Source organism: Phascolarctos cinereus, unplaced genomic scaffold (genome assembly GCF_003287225.1).
Source record: "Phascolarctos cinereus isolate Bilbo 61053 unplaced genomic scaffold, phaCin_HiC Scaffold_4;HRSCAF=312, whole genome shotgun sequence".
Lineage (NCBI taxonomy): Eukaryota > Metazoa > Chordata > Mammalia > Diprotodontia > Phascolarctidae > Phascolarctos > Phascolarctos cinereus.
Genome location: NW_027555847.1, coordinates 292,843,646 through 292,863,473, shown reverse-complemented (window position 1 = coordinate 292,863,473; position 19,828 = coordinate 292,843,646). Strand labels below are relative to the sequence as shown.

Genomic DNA, 19,828 nt, shown 5'->3' with positions numbered 1-19,828 from the left:
AAAAAGGATTATGAGGGATTTTGTTAGTTTATAAAACTCCATTAAAATGTTTAAAAATAATTTCAGTTATTAGAAAGATATTCAAAAGAGATTTCAAAAATATAGATTTATTATAAAAGGACCCACAGTCTAGGCTGTGCTATAACACACACAATCTACTAAATTAATATTGATTTGTTAAAGTGAAGATTTACACTGATTTCTATATCTATGTTATTTTCTCTTTTTCATGCTGAAAACCACTTGTACGTATATATATATATAAAACGGTTCAGTTTATTTTTCTTCTACATAGCACTAGAGAATGACATTTTGTAGCAATTTCTTTGTTTACAAGTAGGGTATTCAATATATCTACTTTTTTCCCATTTTCAGATTAAATGTACCTTCAGATAGCATTTAAGCTCCATTTTAAAAAGTCATTTTTGTATTCATATTATTCATTCACTTGAGTTGATTGGTCAAATACAGAATGTAATACTTGAATCTTGTCGCTCAACTTAATATCAGGAAGCTTAACATCAGAAAGGAGAACTGTGTTTGGGTTCTCCGGCAGAGATCTATAAGGCTTAGCTATGATTTCATGTTCACAAAACACAGGCTCAGAAAAGGCTTTTCTGACTTCAAAACTATCCTTTTTGTTTTGCCTTATGGACTCTTCTTCTTGAAAAATATTCTTCACCTTCTCCAGCAATGCATTAATACAGACTGTCTATGTAATAAAAAGAAAAATCTATTTTACTTTTAAATAACATTTTTTTTAAAGTTAGCAATCTATATATTCCAATAACAACTTCAGAATTTATGCTTTCATGATTTGTTAAAGAAAATATTTTCTAGGTGATTGAATTAGTTTCCAACTAATACTATAAAGTAGAATTCTTTATAATACCGTTGGAATTTTCTGCATATAGGTAATAACTGTCTAGTTTAGAGTAGCATAATTTGAAAAGAGTATAGATCATTTGGAGAAGAATTCAATAAGACAATAGAGCAGTGATTTCCAACCCCAATTTTTGTGGTACCCCAGACTCATTATCTCAAAGAATATCACTAAAATTCTTTTAAAATTATTTTAATCTGCTTATCCCCTCCAAATCCAGAAGTCTCACTCACAAATAAATTTATCCTACATGGCACTTATATCAGGAAGTATGTATGAAATAAATACAAAATGTTAGAGTTTTAACAATTTCGCAAAAAGTTGGGAAACACAGATCTGTTATGTTTATCTTGTATAGTACAACATACAAATGAAACCTAAATATTTGTAGAGTACAGCAAGTATTCAAGGAAATTAACGATTCAGCTCAATTTAACAAGTATTTCTTAAGCAACTTAAACTCTGAAAGGAACTATTCTATCACATAGAGCTACAACGATATAAAGAATGGTCCCTGCCCTCAAGGAGCTTAAATTCTACCCGGAAAGCTGCATGTAAACAGATAAATAAATGGCAAATAGCAAGATCTAATCCATGAGAATCTGGAAGACCCAAACCAGTACAGCTAGGAAAAGGCTATGAACATACTAAAGTTTTTGTAACGTAGCTTATGAACAATTAGAAGGAAAGTGAGATAAGAAGATTTAATTGTTTTTTAACCTAGGTAATACTTTGATAACATGATTAAAAATTGTTTAATTTTACCTCAGAATGTTTGTGGGTTAAAGGCAAACATTTTTAAGTAAACCTTAGGTCCATACAACATACTTATTTTGGGTTAGGTGTACTTAGGTGAGAGGCCTGCTTGCAGCCCATTTGCAGGGGCATATGGTCTCATTCCATTGATTGATAGTGATGGGACTTGGATGGAAATAGGGGATTTAGGAATATGATAACAGGTAAGGTCACAGGTTAAATAAAGGGTGGGTTTATTTTAGTTAGTTCATAGACCATAGAAACCATTGATTTCAAGAGCAAGAAAGGCTTTTGAGATCATTTAGTACACCTCCCCCAATTTTACAGTTGAAGAAACTGAGACCTAAAGACATAAAATGGTTTGCCCAAATTTACACTAATTGATAACAAAACCAGTATTACAGCCAAGATCTCCTGACCCCCAATTCCCCATTCGAATGTCATCCTATGCCATTTTGGGTTGGAATAGATAACCTAGTATATCTTTTACAGATTTGTTTTCCACAATTCTTGGATTTTTAGGTTTGATGCAGAGAAGGAACACCATTCCCCAACCCCATAAAACAAATGGCATGATGGATAACCTGGGAGTTGTGTCATTGATGAACTGTGTGACCGTGGACAAGTAATTTCATCTCTCTGGACCTCAGTTCCTAATCTTTAAAATGAGAAGATTAAACCAGATTATATCTAAAGTCACTTCTAGCTCTGTCATACAATGTTTCACAAGTCAAGCTTAATGAGACTATAGATTAAAAAGGTAGATAGCATACTCTCCTAAGGGTTGTATTTTATATGCAAAAACTTTTAATAAGATATTCAATTCCATTTTCTATCCATTAAATAAAAGAAGCTTTTAGAGTTGTCTTGATTATCCAAAGTGTTGAGGGAACTCTGGTTAATTAAACAATGACAGCTTCTTTTATCTTTTGTGAATTGATATTGGGGATACTGTACTATAGTGCAATTTCAATCTTAGAGGAAACATTTAAATAATACCAGGTCTCTAGAAACTGCCTTTGATAAGACTACTTCAGCAATCTTATTTTCTTTCAGTATACTTTAGATAATATAGATGTTTAGTTAATTAAGATTTGGCTAACAGAAGTTCTACTGTACTATAATTAAGTTGGTATGAAAAGAGGGCCACCATTCTTTCTTACAGTGTGACAATTGAATGAATGCCTAGGTACGTAATACTTATTCTCAAAAAGGCATTTATTCTGGCTAATTAAGGTTGAAATTCCACCCAAATTCTATGCATATTCTAAGTTTAACATAGCATTTGATCTTTATGAAAAAATAAGATGGATATTCACCTTATCTCTTCACCATCACATGAAAGAACTATTGCACTTGGAAGTATTTTATTAACCTACCAAGTAAATTAGTGTTGCATAAGATGCATATATTATGCTTGCAAAGGCAGTTTTTGCTGGAAAGGAGATTACATCTAACAAAGAACCCTTTCTGACCTGTAGGAAAAGGAAAAAAAAAGTAAGGTTTTTTTCTTTTTCTTTCTTTTAAAAAAATTAAAACTTACAAAAGTTAAGCCTTGTGTGGAGTGTAAAATGAGGCTTTTTATCATTTACTCCTAGAAAAATCATTCTACCACAAAAGAAGACATTCAATTGGGAACAAATGAATATATATTAAGTGCTTTGCAAGCCTTAAGCACTCTCTCTATGTGCTTTATGGGTCAGTTACTATTATTATTTTAAGTTGTTTGGCTGGAACTCAGGAGGTGTTTTCCCCTGGAAACATTGTTATAAATAATGATTAGGTCTTAGGCTAGCCCACAAAAGGTCTTTTAACCTATCATGCAGCTATGGTAATATTACTGGGCTGAGTTCTGGATCCTGGAAGTGCATGGAGGAAGGCATGCAACATAGGAGATGAAGAGGAAGAGTTGTCTTCTTTACCAGGGCCATCCCTAGGCAAAATTTTGAAACAGAAAAGATTTGCCTCTGGAATCCTCATACCTTTTTTTCCCCCCATGATCCCATTGAATGCCCTTCTAGTGTCTTTTCCAGGTCCTTAGGTACCCAGAGCTACCATGCCTAACAAATAGTACATTCCTGCCCCTCCCTCAAAACAAAGGGTGGGGATGCTCCTGTGTTTAGTGGTCACTAGGATTAATCTCCTAGATGTCTAGAAAAAGCCATGGATTGAATGAAATTTCACTTATGTGAGAATGACTGATAGCCCCCCTAATCCTCCACAAGGTATTTGCATTTAAAAGAGGTTCCTTTTAATTCAAATGGTTTTTCATTGATGAACTTTCAGTAGTCCCACAAAGGTGTATAGATATAGTATGCCCAGTTTTTTAACAAGGTGCTTACAAAACTTTACACAATATCCTCATAGAAAAGAGAAAACTACATGGCCTGAATATTAAGTAGGTACAGTAAGAATCCAGAGATGAATGAATGCTGTCAGTCAATGAGTGATGATTAACGGCTTGATGTCAACTTGAAGAAAAGTGTCCAGCAGAGTGCTACACCTAGTACTATACTTGGCCTCTTCTAGTCAACATTTTGGTAGTCTTAGATGGAAATTACATCCTACTTGACCTTCTTGAATTCAATCTCTTCCTTTCCTTCTATTCATCCTCCATTAGATTGCCAAAAAATGATATTCCTAAATTGTAGGGCTGATTGTTACCACCTTGCTCAAGATACTTTAATGACTTCCCTTTGCTTCTAGGGTTTTAAATTTCCTCTATTTGACATTCATTCCCATTCATATTCTAGATCCAGCCAGCTTTGGGGGACTGATTACTCATTACCCTTCCTGAGGCACTTTATACAGCCAAACTAACCTACTTGCTATTCTCCATAATTGATATTCCATCTCCAGCCTCTGCCAGGGTAGCAAAGGGCTACCCTGATGTCTAGAATGCCCTCCCTCCTCACTTTCACCCCGAGCTCATTTTAAGGGTCTGGTTAAATGCTACCTTCTTTGAGGGTTGGCCAGATGACCTCTGAAATTCCTTCCAGCCCTAACATTCCATGATTCTACGAACTCACAGATTCTCTAAAAGCTCCATGATTTTTCACAATGGGCTCCTATGGCAGCAGCACTGGGAACAATGGTCATGGATTGAGAACCATGCTTACCTGTGTATTGGTTATTTGTGAGCTAGGGAGAAACTTAGTCTTGGGTGATGCTCTTTTTTTTTTTCAGGGGGAGGGAAGAGGAATGAGTAGGAGAGGAATAGATAAAATATTGCTATAAGAGACTATGAAATTACTTGGGACTTGGGAAAATAAGGCCTGTATGCTTTAATTGGTTTTGATACATTTTTCAAATAGAGCTGTGAGAAACGTGGTTTAGTCATTCCTTGGTAGAGTTAGGGGTTTAGCCCAAGCTTGCAGCTGCAACTCACCACTCCCATAGAAACATACCATGCGGAGTTGTTCCTTTCTCCCTTAAGAAACAAAACTAACGCTGAAATGAGCAAAGGGGTGTTTATTTATTTACAATTCTTGTAAGAAGCATGTGTGGGATACCCCCCCAAAAAAGAGAAAGGGACATACATACACCAACAGATGGCAGAGCAAGCCTTTTATGCAGTTAGTTCCTTCTTGTCTCTCCCTTCAGAGCCAGGATTGGTCCCTGGTCTTCTGAGTTACAATCTTCCTGATACTCCCACTTCATAACATGCCCCTATGAAATGTGCCTAGTTCTGTGCTATTGCTCCCGGGGTGGAGAGGTTAGTATTAATGAGGCCATTACGCATGCACACTCTAAGTAAAGTTTAACCTTTGTTCTACTTCCAGCCTCTTAACCAAACAACCAGTTTCATCCATTTTCATTTGGTTCTAGAACCTCTAAGCTACTTTTTCTCTCACTTTCCTTATATGGAAACATAATCGTTTCTTACCTCTCACAGACCTATTATTTGGCAAACTGAAGTGAGATAAGATTTAACTATATTTTATATTTAATAAATTCTGTCTAATTGAGAAATTATTAGCATACTAGGTATTATAGTAACACATTATTCACTCTTTATGGGGAGGTATTTTACATTAGTGAATTTTCCAGATAAATAAAGCTTATTTCTCTCAATGACAAAACTTTGTTTATTCTAACTATTTTTCATGGAAATCTTTTGAAAACAGATTACATGTCATCTGGCTTTCTTAAGCACAAGATACCATCACTCTTTTCTTGATAACAGTATCATCTTTATGAATATTAAGTGTGTAATGCCTCAGGTACTTTTGGGCTGTACGGGACTGTTTTTGCACATATACTGAATGGTCTCAGAAGACTGAGCTTTTATAATTCTTCCATCTACTTATCTTCCTCCTCTGAACCTGTTGCCTCGTTTTACACACAATTATGTAATTGAAAGCCCTGAGAATAGTTTTGCCTATATCATGAGTGCCTGAGCTTTGGGACAGCTATATTCTGTAAAAAATGCCTTTTTGATTCAAAATATGTGATAAGTTTTTAGATGAAGTAATCCAAGCTATCCATAGCCATATGAAAAAATAACTCACTAATGATGAGAAATGCAAATTGAAACAATTTTGAGGTACTGCCTCATACCTATTAGATTGACTAATGGGACAAAAAAGAAAAATGACAAATATTGGAGGGGATGTGGGAAAAATGAGACATTAATGCACTATTGGTGGACTTGTGAACTGATTCAACCATTCTGTAGAGCAATTTGGAACTATGCCCAAAGGGCTATAAAACCATGTATACCCTTTGACCTAGCAATTCCACTATTAGGTCTATATCCCCAAAGAGATAAAAAACAAAAAGGAAAAGGACCTATATGAACAAATATATTTATAGCAGCTTTTTTCCGGGGGCAAAGAATTAGAAATTGAGGGGATGCCCATTAGTTGGGGAATGACTGAACAAGTTGTGGTAAGTGATTATGATGGAATACTGCTGTACTCTAAGAAATAATAAGCAGGATACTCTCAGAAGAACCTGAAAAAACTTACATGAGCTGATGCAAAGTGAAAGGTACTATGTACAAAGTAATAGCAACATTGTAAGATGATCAGCTCTGAATGACTTAGCTATTCTCAGCAATACAATGATCCAAGACAACTCTGAAGGACCTTATGATGAAAAAATGTTATCCACCCCCAGAGAAAGAACTGATGGTGTCTGAATACAGATTGAAGCATAGTTGGTTTTTTTCACTTTATTTTTCTTGAGTTTTTTTTGTCTATGTTTTCTTTTACAACATGACTGTTATGGATATGTTTTACATGACTGCACATGTATAACCTATACAGAATTGCTTGCCTTCTCAGTGGGGGAGAGGGGATGGAGAGGAAGGAAGAGAGAGAGTTTGGAACTCAAAGTTTTTAAAATGAATGTTGAAAATTGTTTTTACATGTAACTGGGGGAAAAGAAAAAAGTAAATTTTTTAAAATGCTAAAAAAAAAAAAGAAAATGTCTTTTTTAGGTATTTCCAGGTGATGACTTTTTCTAGACTGCTGAAGTGGACAAATGTTAGGCTTTTGGGAAAATTTTAAATTGTCCAGCAACTCCAAGTATTGTTTTCCATTTAAAAAAATTTTAATCAGGCCCTGTTGGTGGTGCTACTCTGCATCTTGGAAAAAAACCTTTTCATTGTTCAAATTAATATTATCGTTCTTAACTGAATTATATACATTTTCAGTTGAACAACTAACAATCACAGCATTTCTAGTATATTAGGGATCTGAGAATGACAAAGAAGAACATTAACTGTAGATGGCTGTTAAACTTCAAAAAATGCCAGGTTTTGTGGAACCCACAAAAAGTACAAAGAGCAACAGTGAAAAGGCCACCTGCAAGTTGTCTCTAATTTCTGGGAACAGTCTCTATTTTGGCATCCTATTTTCTGGCTCAGTCTCACTACTGGAATGCTTTCCATTTCAGGGACTTTTCAAAATTCCTGAATGGAAGTCTTCTGTTCTGTTGGCTACTGTTATAGCTATAGGATTAAACATCAGCATCTTGGGTGTCAGTGAACTTAAATGGAAAGGAATGTTTGAATTTAACTCAAGTGATCACTACCTATACTACTGTGGGCAAGAATCCCTTAGAAGAAATGGAGTAGCCCTCATAGTCAATAACAGGGTGAGAAAAACAGTACTGGGGTAGAATCTCAGAAATGACAGAATAATATCTGTTCAAATCCAAGGCAAACCATTCCATTGATGCTAAAGGGGCCAAAGCTGATCAGTTCTGTAAAAACCTACAGCATCTTCTAGAAACAACAAAAAAAGATGTCACATTTGCCACAGGGGATTGGAATGATAAAAGGAAACCAAAAGATATGGAATCACAAACAAATTTGGCCTTGGAGTACAATATGAAGCATGGTAGAGACTGATAGAGTTTTGAAAAGATAACTCTCTGGTCATAGCAAACACTCTTTTTTGACAGCTCAAAAGTCAACTCTACACATGGACATCACCAGATGGTCAATATCGAAATTGAATTGATTATATACTTTGCAGCAAAGATGAAGAAGCTCTATATAGTCAGTTAAAACAAGACAGAGCATGAGCTTCTTATTGCAAAATTCAGACTTAAATTGAATAGAATAGGGAAAACCATCAGAAAGTATAAGTATGACCCAAATAACATCCCTTATAAATATGAAGTGGAAGTGATGAAAATAGATTTAAGGAATTAGATCTGGTAGAGTGCCTAAAGAACTGTACAGAGGTTCACAACATTGTAAGGAGGCAGCAACAAAAAACATCCCAAAGAAAAAGAAGAGCAAGAAAGCAAAATGGCTCTTTGATAAGGGTTTACAAATAGCTGAGGAAAGGAGAGTGAAAGGTAAGGAAGAAAGAGAAAGATGTACCTAACTGAATTCAGAATTCCAGAGAATAGCAAGGAGAGATAAGGTTTTCTTAAATGAGCATTGCAAAGAAATAAAAGAAAATGATAAGATGGGGAAGACGAGATCTTTTCAAGAAAATCAGAGATACATTTCCTGCAAAAATGGGCATGATAAAAGACAAAAATGGTAGGGACTTAACAGAAGTAGAAGAGATTAAGAAGAAGTAGCAAGAATACACAGAATTGTAGAAGAAAGATCTTAACATCATTGATAACCATGATGGTGTGGTTACTGATCTAGAGCCAGAAATCCTAGAGAATGAAGTCAAGTGGGCCTTAGGAAGCATTGCTAACAATAAGGCTAGTGGAGGTGAGAGAATTCCAGCTGAGCTATTTAAAATCTTAAAAGATGATGTGTTACAGTTAATATGTCAGCAAATTTAGAAAACTCAACAGTGGCCACTGGATTAGAAAAGATCAGTTTATGTCCCAATGCTAAAGAAGAACAATGCTAAAGAACATTCAAATTGGTGAACAATTGTGCTCATTTCACATGTCAGCAAAGTTTGGTTTAAGATTCTGCAAGCTAGGCTTCAGCAATATGTGACCCAAGAATTAGCAGAAGAGAGGCTCATTTTTGAAGAGGCAGAGGAAGAAGAAACTAAATTGCCAACATTTGCTGGATTATGGAGAAAACAAAGGAGTACCAGAGAAACATCTACTTCTGCTTCACTGACTACACCAAAGCCTTTGATTGTGGCAAGTCCTCAAAGAGATGAGTACCAGATCAACTTAATTGTCTCTTGAGGAACCTGTATGGGAGCCAAGAAGCAACAGTTAGAACCAAACAGTTAACAACTGATTGAGTGAACATTGGAAAAGGAGTATGACAAGAATTTATATTGTTACATTATTTAACTTATATGCAGAGTACATCATGCGAAACGCCAGGCTAGATGAATCAAAAGCCAGAGTTAAGGTTTCCAGGAGAAATATCAACAATCTCAGCTATGTAGATGATACCGCTCAGATGGCAGAAAGTGAAAAAGAATTAAGAAGCCTCTTGATGATGGTGAAAGAGGAAAGTGTAAAAGCCGGCTTGAATTTTAACATAAAAAAAACTAAGATTTTGACAACTGTTTCCATCACTTCCTGGCAAACAGAGGGAGAAAAAATGGAAACAGTGTCAGATTTTATATTCTTGGACTCAAAGATCACTGCATACAGTGACTACAGCCATGAAATTAAAAGACACTTGCTTCTTGGAAGGAAAGGTATGGCAAATCTGGACAGCATACTAAAAAGCAGATGCATCACTTTGTCAATAAAGGTGCATATAGTAAAAACTAAGGTTTTTCCAGTAGCAATGTATGGCTGTGAGAGTTACATTATAAGGAAAGCTGAGCACCACAGAATCCATGTTTTTGAATTGTGGTGCTGGAGATGACTTTTGATAGTCTCTTAGACAGCCAGGAGATCAAATCAGTCAATACTTAGAAGAAATTAATTCAGACTGTTCACTGTGGAAAGTCAAATGCTGAAGCTGAAACTTAAATACTTTGGCCATATAATGAGAAGACAGGACTCATTGGAAAAGACTGGTGTTGGGAAAGATTAAAGTCAAAAGGAGAAAGGGATGGCAGAAGATGAGATGGATAGTATCATGGAATCAATGACCATGAGCTTGGACAGACTTCAGGAGACTGTTGAGGATAGAAGGCCTGGTGTACTATAGTTCATGGAGTAGTGAAGAGTCAGATACTGAATAACTCGACAAAAACAAATACCTATGAGCAGGATGAAGTAGAAGAAAACAAGACAAAAAGTCTTTTTTTTTCTTTTTCTTTCTCTCCCTAGGATTAGTACTAAGCAAATCAAGCTCTAATTAAGGAGGAAAAAATATTTAAAGCCATTTTTGAGATGGCAAAGAATGATATTTGGAGAAGGTTCCTATTCTTTGGGGAATGGCTGAGCAAGCTATGGTATATGAATGAGATAGAATACTATTGTATAGTAAGAAATGATGAAGGGGATGGTTTCAGAAAAACTTGGGAAGGCTTGTATGAACTGAAGCACAGTGAAATGAACCAGAAGAACAATATGAAAAACAAAAACAACTTTGAAAGTATTAGGAATCTGATTGATGTAGTCATCAGTCACCATTCTATAGGAAAAATGACAAAACATGCTCCCCACTTCCTGATAGAGAGGTGAAGGACTCAAAGTGCATAATAGACATCTTTTTTTTTTTTTGGACATGGCCAAAGGAAAATTTGGTTTGCTTGACTATACACATTCACAACAAAAGTTTTGTTTTGCTTTCATTCTTGAGGGAGGGAAGGTGGAAGAGAGAAAAGGTGGATTTTCATTGTTTGAGAAAATAAAATATAATTTTTAAAAATACCAAAAAAAGTTTCTCTTCCAGCACGTACAATACTAGAGAACAAAATAAAAGAAGTACTCCTTTGAAGTTCCTTTGAATACTTCAGCCTACCAGTTGTTGTTGTGAGCTCCATAGCTCAAGCACTGTGTCTTATATATGCTAAATAAAAGCATGTGAAACTCAAATAAGAGTGCATTTTATGCTCAGATTTTCCTATTGCTTTCACTGAATAAAGAACTAAAACATCTATCACTGTTTTAACCTAATATGCAATAGATACAAAAGCCAGAGAGCTTTAAAATAAATTACTTATGCGTATGTTTTTGTTTAATCTCATTATAACAGTTTTGCATCATTTTTTTAAAAAAATGTCAAAGGTCACTCAGTGGGGCAGAATTAAGCAAAATAAATATACTAGCATAGTGTTTGATTAACCCAAAGACCCCAGCTACTGATGGATGAACAATTTGATGAAAACAATTGGGAAAACTGAACAGAGTTTGGCAGAAATTAGGTTTAGATCAATACCTCACACAATTTACCAACATAATCTTCAAATGGATCCAAGATTTGGATATATGAGTTACATTTATAAATGAATCAGCAGAACAAGGAAGAAATTATCTTTTGGATCTATAGATTAAGGAGGCGTTCATTGCTGAACAAGTGATTCAGAGTATCATGCAAGAAAAACCAGGAAATTTTGATTACATAAAGTTTAAAAGCTTTTTCACAAAGAAAGCTAATGTAGTAAAAATTAGAAGGTAACTGGGAAAAGAAATTCTTTGCAAACAAGGGTCTCTGATAAAGTCGTTTCCAAGATAGATGAGGAACTGATTCAAATTTATAAGACTAAGAGCCATTCCCCAATTGACAAATGATCAAAGAATATGAACAGGCAGTTTTCAAAAGAAAAAAAACCTAAGCTATCAACAATCACGAAATAGTGGTTTAAATCACTAATAATTAGAGAAATGCAAATTAAAATAACTTGGAGGTTCTTCCTCTTGGCTATCAAAATGGCAAAGATACCAAAAGATGAAAATGACAAATATTGGAGGGGCTGTAGGAAAACAGGTATATTTAGATACTGTTTGTGGAGCTGTATTGATCCAGTCATGCTAGAAAACAATTTGGAACCCTGCTCAGAAAGTGACCAAACTGTGCATACACTTTGAACCAGCTAACAGATCTATACTTCCAAAGAAATAAAAGAGAAAAAGGATATATATGTACAAAACTATTTATACTAGCTCTTTTCATGGTTCCATAAAATTGGAAATTAAGGGGATGTCCTCCTATTAGGGAACAGCTAAACAAATTGTGAGATATAAATGTAATGGAATATTATTGCGTCATAAGAAATAACAAAATAAACAATTTCACAGGAAACTGGGAAGAGCTTTTGAACTGATTCAGAGTGAAGTAAGCTGAACTAGGAGGACAATTTGTACACTAATAGCAACATTACCAAGAAAACAACTTTGAAAGTTGTGTTAAGTACTTTAGAATTCAATGATAAACCATTAGTCCAAAAGAATAAAGATGAAACATGCAACTCGCCTCCTGACAGAGAGGTAATGATCTTAAGTTGCAAAATGATAACTATGTATCATTTTGGACATAGCTAATATGGGAATTTATTTTGCTGTTCTATGTAGAAATATATTAGAGATTTGGGGGGTTGTTTGATAGACAGGGGTAGTGGGAGGACCTTTTAATAAAAATGTTTAAAATTTTAAAAAAAATTTAAAAGGGGAATCTTATGGATTATAATCAAAGCTGGACTTGGGGAAAAAAGCACCATTTATCAGAGATATACTTAATGCCTAATGTGATAAAATTGTGGTTTCATGATGCAGAACTAAAGAACATATGTCTAAAAGAAGGAAGTATTAAGGAGAAATTAAGTTAGATTTGAAAGAAACCAGAAAATCAAAGAAGAGACATTGTATATTACTTAATTTTCAATACATCTATATGGCTATATTCTAGAAAAAATATAAAAGACTTTCTAATTTGAAAATGATCTGTTTCTAGCCCTGTCTCTCCAATTATCAAGTTACCTAGTCATATTCACCAGTGTTCATGCCTGAAACACACAGCTAAGGGACAGATGTATACTTGTGTTCCCAATAGTTTATTGCCCCTAAAATTGTTAAGTGTAGGAGACATAGTACAAAGCAGTTATTTTAGGCTGTGGAAACACTGTGAACCTACCATATAACTCTTACATAGTTTGGGGGTTTACTAGATCTTCTTTAGTTTTCCCTTGGGGCTAAGGCAGATTTTTAAAATCCCTAGGGAGGAATGAGTTGATTTTGGGACTCTGGCCAGCATTTGGAATCCTGGGATTTGCATGGTAGGGATGGGTCTTGGGTTGTCTCAGTTAAATTGAACATTTTAGAAGTCAATAGACACCAGGTTCCAGCAAACTAACACTTCTGGGTGGCTTGTGACATATCATATATTCCCAAAACACACACACACACACACACACACACACACACACACACACACACACACACACATACACACATATAAATGGAGGTGGGGGGAAACCTCACCTTGCATTTTGACGTGACCTCATTTGTAACTTCATTGGTACTTTAAAAAAAAAAAAAGAGCACCGTAACAGTGCTCCCAGTTTACAGGATTGCAGCATGCCTACTCATCTACATTCTTAGGACACTAAAACCAACTGTAGAAGGGATGAGAAATTAAATTTAACTCCACAAGGGGCTAGTTTTATACTGAGCCATTCAGTACATCTTATTGATGTATGCTACCTTTGGACAGCACCTAACTGACCTAGCCTTCTTTACAATTCTCCAAATGTGACACTCTATACAACTAGGATGAAAAACCCTAAACGTATCCTTACAGCAAAATATGGTCAGCATTTTCTCACCTTCTTCCCCTACTCCCTCCCCAGATACTGTGTATACTTAAAAAAAAAAAAGAGAAAAGAGAACAAAACTTTTTTTTTAAAGCCTTGCTGCTTAATTCTTTTAGATTTGAGGTTTGTGCTAATTTATATGGTTGTTTTAAGGAGGCATCCATAGACCTGTTTCTCTTATATTCATTATTTTCCCCCTTCATAATACTTGAGAACAAATTGCATGGGATGAAAGGTCCTAGCAAATCCTTTTCTTACCAAAGAATATCAGTTTTGCACCTAAGAACTTAAATGAAATGCATATTCATTTTTTCCAAATATTTTAAAGACTTAATTAAAAAAAAAGTTACTGTCATTTAAATGTTCATTTCTCTTACCTGAATTTTATACAGAGGTTGCTTTGGAGTGTTTACATCCCTCAGCAGACGATGCGATAGGTTCTTTAGCTCTAAGAGCCTATGGGTAAGTTGAGGCTGCAAAAGTTTGGCAACTGATTTTGATGATCTGGATATCTTATGTAATCCTTGGAGGATTGCTCCTGCATGTATCCTAGCTAGAATGATAGCCATTCTTGTTTTGGATGTTGTTGGGACCACATCTGTTTTCTGAAAAACAAACCTTTGAAAAGTGACTGGCATGTGATCCGAAAGCTCTTTGAGGCTGACACTAGATTTTGTACAATTTTGTATCTCCATAATTCCCTGTATATGATAATATCTATTGATAAATGAGAAACCCCACAAAGTATAAGGATTTGTGATTAAATTACATGGAATCTTCCAGTGTGGATTGGAAACACTCTCTACCAACAAGAAACCCTCTATAACTTAGCAAATGAGTCTTAATCTGCAGCATGAAGAGGTTAAGTGGTTTGCCCAGTGTCATGCAACTAGTAGGTTGGTGGGGTTGGAATTTAAACGCAGGTCTTCCTAACTTCAAGCCCAGACTCTATCCACTACTCCAAACTAAATTATAAAACAAGAATATCCTTAATCAGAAACATTTTGGCATCACCAGAACACCAGAATATCATGATGTATGTTATAATGGTACCTCATCAGCCCTAATTCACTGGACTTGGAGTGAGGACGAGTTGGCTTCAAATCCTAACCCCTACAATTATTGGCTATATAACCCTGGGCAGGTCATGCTTTCTTTTCCTCATCTATAAAGTTAAAACTCATTAAACTCAAAAGCATATGGAGGTGATTATTGATAAATCAAAATAAATTAATAAAATTTTTAAAAAAAGAAACTTCAAACAAAAAAAAAATGATAGGGTCAGGCTCAATGGCTTCTAAGCTCTTTTCCAGCTCTAAAGATATGGTTCTTTGATTTCTAATAGAAAATGAACCCCAAGAAATCACTTAGTATTGCTGTACTTCATTCTAACCAATGAAACAAAATGAGCCATTCCTCAATTAATTTTTGATGTTATCTCTACACTTTAAGTATTTGAATTTTTAAAAAGTCAATGCAAATTAACACCTCTGCATCACATAGATATGTCTGTGTAAGTTTATTTAGTAGCCTAATTTGCTGAAATGTTTACTTTAAATGTCTCAACATGAATTTTGACATTATTACAGATGGTTAAGGTGCTAGTGGGATATTATCAAGTGAATGGATGATTTTTAAAGAATATTTTTTTCCAAACTATGGTAAAGCCTTCTCTACTTTAGAGTATGAACCTTTCTGGCAAACTAGATTATTTACTTCTCATAAATAAGCTATCTTTCTTCCTGGCCAGTGTAAGACAATTATTGGCCCACATTTCTCTCCCAAACCCCTTCATTTACTCAGAGGGTTCCATACTAACATCTAATGTCTCTTGATCATAAGTCTTTCAACAGCTTTTTTCCACATTGTTTTTTGTCTTTTTTTTTTTTTGTAACTTTAGTGCTTACCACAGTGCCTGGCACATAATGGTGCCTAATAAATATTTATTGACTGACTGGGTAATATATGCCTACAGTATCTATCTTTTTCCATTGTTATTATTTTTCCTATCACATTTACTTTAATTCAAGTAAGCTTTATTTGGAGTATAGGTAGATGCATTTTTATTTTACACTAATTAAATCTTAAGTGAACTTAAAATTTGCTTTGAGGATAGTGAAATTTCCTATGCTGTTTTACATTGTCATCTATATCATGTTGATTTCTGTTAACCATAACAAACAGAACCACAGGAGCCATTTCCTTCTTAACCTTTGGTTGATTTGCCTTGGATCAAATTCCTAACATTTGTATGGGTCTTTTTTTCTGGGCCCCTGAACTTATCTTCTTTCCTTAGGCTGGAATCCTTATAGCAGCCTAAAATTTAGGGAGTCTTTTATGAGCTGAAATTTGCAATATTTTTGCCTTATATTTGAACTATCAATCTTTCTTGTGTCTTTATGCATTGAACCTCAAATTCAAGTATCCAACAAGTGGTAGGAAAAATACAATATTCATTTGTTTGTTGAAAAGAAGATCTCTTGTCAAAGTTAAAAAGTCATGTTACCTGGTTTGACTGTGATAATCTTAACATGCTGGGGAATTCATCCTTAAACTCGTGTGCAAGGTCCATGACTGCTTTCTGTAATCCCTCAACTGAGAGATGAAAAGAAGCCAGAGAAATATCTTAACTAAAAATATACTCCCCAACATATTCCCAAAGAATGCAACATATATAAGTGGCAACTTCTTGGAGACTGAAAAAATAAGTCTTGAGGAATTTTTGTCCCAATTTCCCACACCCCCATTCCCATTTGAACTAGATTGTGTATACTTTTTCCAGAAAAGCTCTTCACTACTTGACTGCATATCCAACCAACGCGTTTGATTGGCATGATGAATCCTTGCTTGTATTCCTAATTCTCCTGAATTTGGTTTTCCTGCAGTCCTAGGCAATGTTTGTCCAACTCAGTCTGTAGGCAGGAATGAAGGTAGCCTTCCTACTCAAGAAAGCAGTGAAGGCCCAGAACCTGTGGTTGACTACCAGAATCATTTTTTATGGAACAATGGGCCTCTTGTGAACTTGTTACAGAATCTTCTGAAATCACAATAGTAAGGATAAGGATTGTAGAGGTGCTTGTGAGCAGAACAGAGGTTGAGAGCTCAAATCATCAAGCACTGATGAGTATGAGAAATAAGACAACTGTCCTGTGCTCTACAGGGATGCCTGAATTAGTGAATCCTCTAGTAACGAAGTTTCTTTGTAAGGAAATTTGCCAGTACTCTTTAAAAAAAAACCCTTTCTAAACCATGGGAAACAGAGGTACCTATTAATCTTATTGGCACGTGTTGGTGTTCTTTCCAATATTACCAACTGGATTCTTTCCATACTTCTCAATCATGTCCCATTTTTATACATGTCTTTCTGTATGGTCTCCATAAAGTAACCACCCAACTCAATGGAGGTCTTGTTCTGATTTTTTTTTTTCATATTTAATGAGTACAAGCACAGGTTGTCTAATTGTTGTTATTTGCTACAGGATGGCTTACCTCCTTTTTCAGTGTGTCTTTGTTGACTGCAACCTAATTATAGACATAATCCATTTTTCCATTGCCTAGATGAGATAGCATGACCAAGAAAGATATCTCTAAACATAATTCCTATTTGTTTACACCTAGATCAAGGTAAAGAGGACTTATCTTGGGCAAGATTATGAAGGCTGAAGTTTATTTTCTATACTTTGAGAGTCCCCACTTCAGAATTAGAATAGGCAAAGAAGAAACAAAGTTATCATTCTTTGCAGATGATATGATGATATACTTAGAGAATCCTAGAAAATCAAATAAAAAATTACTTGAAATAATAAACAAGTTAAGCAAAGTTGTAGGATATAAAATAAACCCACATAAATTATTGGCATTTCTATATATCACTAACAAAGCCCAATAGCAAGAGGTAGAAAGAGAAATTCCATTTAAAGTTACTGTAGACATCATAAAATATTTGGGAGTCTACCTGCCAAAACAAAACCAGGAACTATATGAATACAATCACAAAATGTTTTTTTGCACAAATAAAGTCTGATCTAAATATGTTTAATAGGAATGTATATGTAGAGCCTGTATCAGATTGCATGCTGTCTTAGGGATGGGGGGGGGAGAGAAAATTTAGAACTCAAAATCTTATGGAAGTAAATGTTGAAAACTAAAAATTAATTAATTAATATGAAAAAAAGAAAAAAGAAAGTCTCCACTTCAGCACTCCCTCCCTTTTAGCTCACTTTATCCTTTCCCTTTTACCAAAAATTTTGATTACATAAAATTAAAGTTTTTGCACAAAAAACTCAATTTGGCTAAGATTAAAATAGTTAACTGGTGGGGAAATCTTCACAGCAAGTTTCTCTGATAAAGGTCTCATTTCTAAAGTATATAAGAAATGGATTCAAATTTATAAGAATGAGTCATTCCCAACAGACAAATAGTCAAAAGATAAGAACAAGTAATTCTCAGGGGAAGAAAGACAAGCTATGTATAGCCATGTGAAAAAAATAAATTTGGAAAATTGATAACAACTAGAGAAATGAAAATTAAAACAATTCTGAAGTTTTAATTCACGTCCATCAGATTGGCAGAGCTGACAAAAAAAAAAAAAGGAAAATGACCAATGATGGAAGGGCTGGGGGGGAAAAGACACATTAATGGACCATTGGTGGAGTTGTGGATTGGTTATTCTGGAAAGCAATTTGGAGTTATTCTCCCAAAGTTACTAACCTGTGATCTATCAATACAATTGCGAAGCCTAGATGACTAATGCCTCAGAGAAAGAGGAAGCATACTCATGTGTGCAACAATATTATTCAAGCTCTTTTTATGTTAGAAAAGAATTGGAAACTAAGGGAATACCTGTAAATTGGTGAATGGTTGAAAAAATTATGGTATATGAAAAGAATTTTAAAAATTATATCATAAAAATAATGAAAGGGACAGGCTTTTTTTAAAATCTGGGAATATGAATTGATGCAGAGTGAAATGAGCAGTACTAGGAGAATAATTTATACTATGACAATAACGTTGTAAAAATGAAGAGACTTAAGAACTCTAATCAACTCAATGTCTCAATGAGGAATGCTATCCATTTCCTGATAAAGGTGGAGTACTAATTATGGAGAATGAAACACACTTTTGTATATAACCAATATGGGAATTAGTTTTCCTTGACTATGCATGTTTATTACAAGGGTTTTTTTTTTAATTTTTCTCAAGGAGGAGAAATGGAAGAGAAAACAAATGCTTATTAGTTGAAAACAATTTTTAAAAGCACATTAAAATAAATTCTTCCCCTAGCAGCCTACTTGCAAAATGTACCTCATATATATGGGGTAACCTTTTATATTTACACTACGATATTTCACTGTACAGTTGTCACAGATTTTTTTGTCAAATTTTTTTGCAAAAAAAGTGGAGTGTGACCATTACGTGAAACTTTAAAAAAAAAAGCTTCCACCAGTCTTCCACCAACTTTTCTCTCGCTGAAAATTATCTTCCTACAGTACTGTTTCCATGCTGTTCAGCAAACACAATCACTTTCAGCTTGAAGCCCGCAAAATCGTTTTTTATATTTGCCCATAATCGGAAAGTAGTAATTTGCATGTTAATGCATCACTAGCAGAAGAATTGTACAGTTTAGCTAACCAGGAAGATGCAAGTCTTACCATATTATGTGACTTACTCAAGACAGCTTCACCTGCCAGCTGTTCCCCTTTCAACTAAGGCTCTTCACTGGGTTGAATGACAATATCGTTAGAATTGCAGCACTCTAAACAAAGCAAATTGGTTTTCAGAAATATACTGACAATGCGCATGGCCTTCAAAGAGATAAAGGTGTATTCATATGCCACTGGTGAATACATTGCTGCTCTGTTCACCTTTTAGGCAGCTTGATTAATAGAATTATACAGTGCAATGATTATGTGATGAAAGGTTATTAACCAATATTTGGACTGGAAAAAAAAAAACAACAAACCAGGGAGATGATGACAATTATGCGGTGAAATATGGCATTCAGGGTTTATGTGTTGTAGGATGTTGGTTTAAACTTCATTTTTGCTAAACTTACTTTCAAGTTTTATTGTACCTTAAGCTGTAACTGCCA

At 34.8% G+C, this 19,828-nt stretch overlaps 1 protein-coding gene across 1 annotated transcript; it reads right to left on the bottom strand.

The window, feature by feature from the left end:
- Positions 1–436: 436 nt before the first annotated feature.
- On the bottom strand, positions 437–16,714 carry SPATA9 (spermatogenesis associated 9). Its single transcript, XM_021008820.2, has 5 exons — positions 16,511–16,714; positions 16,244–16,332; positions 14,115–14,342; positions 3,019–3,114; positions 437–712 (listed from the first exon to the last, which is right to left on the bottom strand). Exons 1-5 carry the CDS (start codon positions 16,569–16,571, stop codon positions 437–439), a joined length of 750 nt encoding a protein of 249 aa, XP_020864479.1. The 5' UTR covers positions 16,572–16,714.
- Positions 16,715–19,828: the final 3,114 nt, after the last annotated feature.

What these genes read in the sequence shown, in the direction of transcription:
- SPATA9 (XM_021008820.2), bottom strand. Translation starts at nt 16,571, where the DNA reads ATGCCAATCAAACGCGTTGGTTGGATATGCAGTCAAGTAGTGAAGAGC. An exon ending in GAAGAGCTTTTCTGGAAAAA is followed by an intron (nt 16,333 to 16,510) that starts GTATACACAATC and finishes TTCATCTCTCAG; the next exon opens with TTGAGGGATTACAGAAAGCA. An exon ending in AACCTCTGTATAAAATTCAG is followed by an intron (nt 3,115 to 14,114) that starts GTAAGAGAAATG and finishes CTTTTCCTACAG; the next exon opens with GTCAGAAAGGGTTCTTTGTT.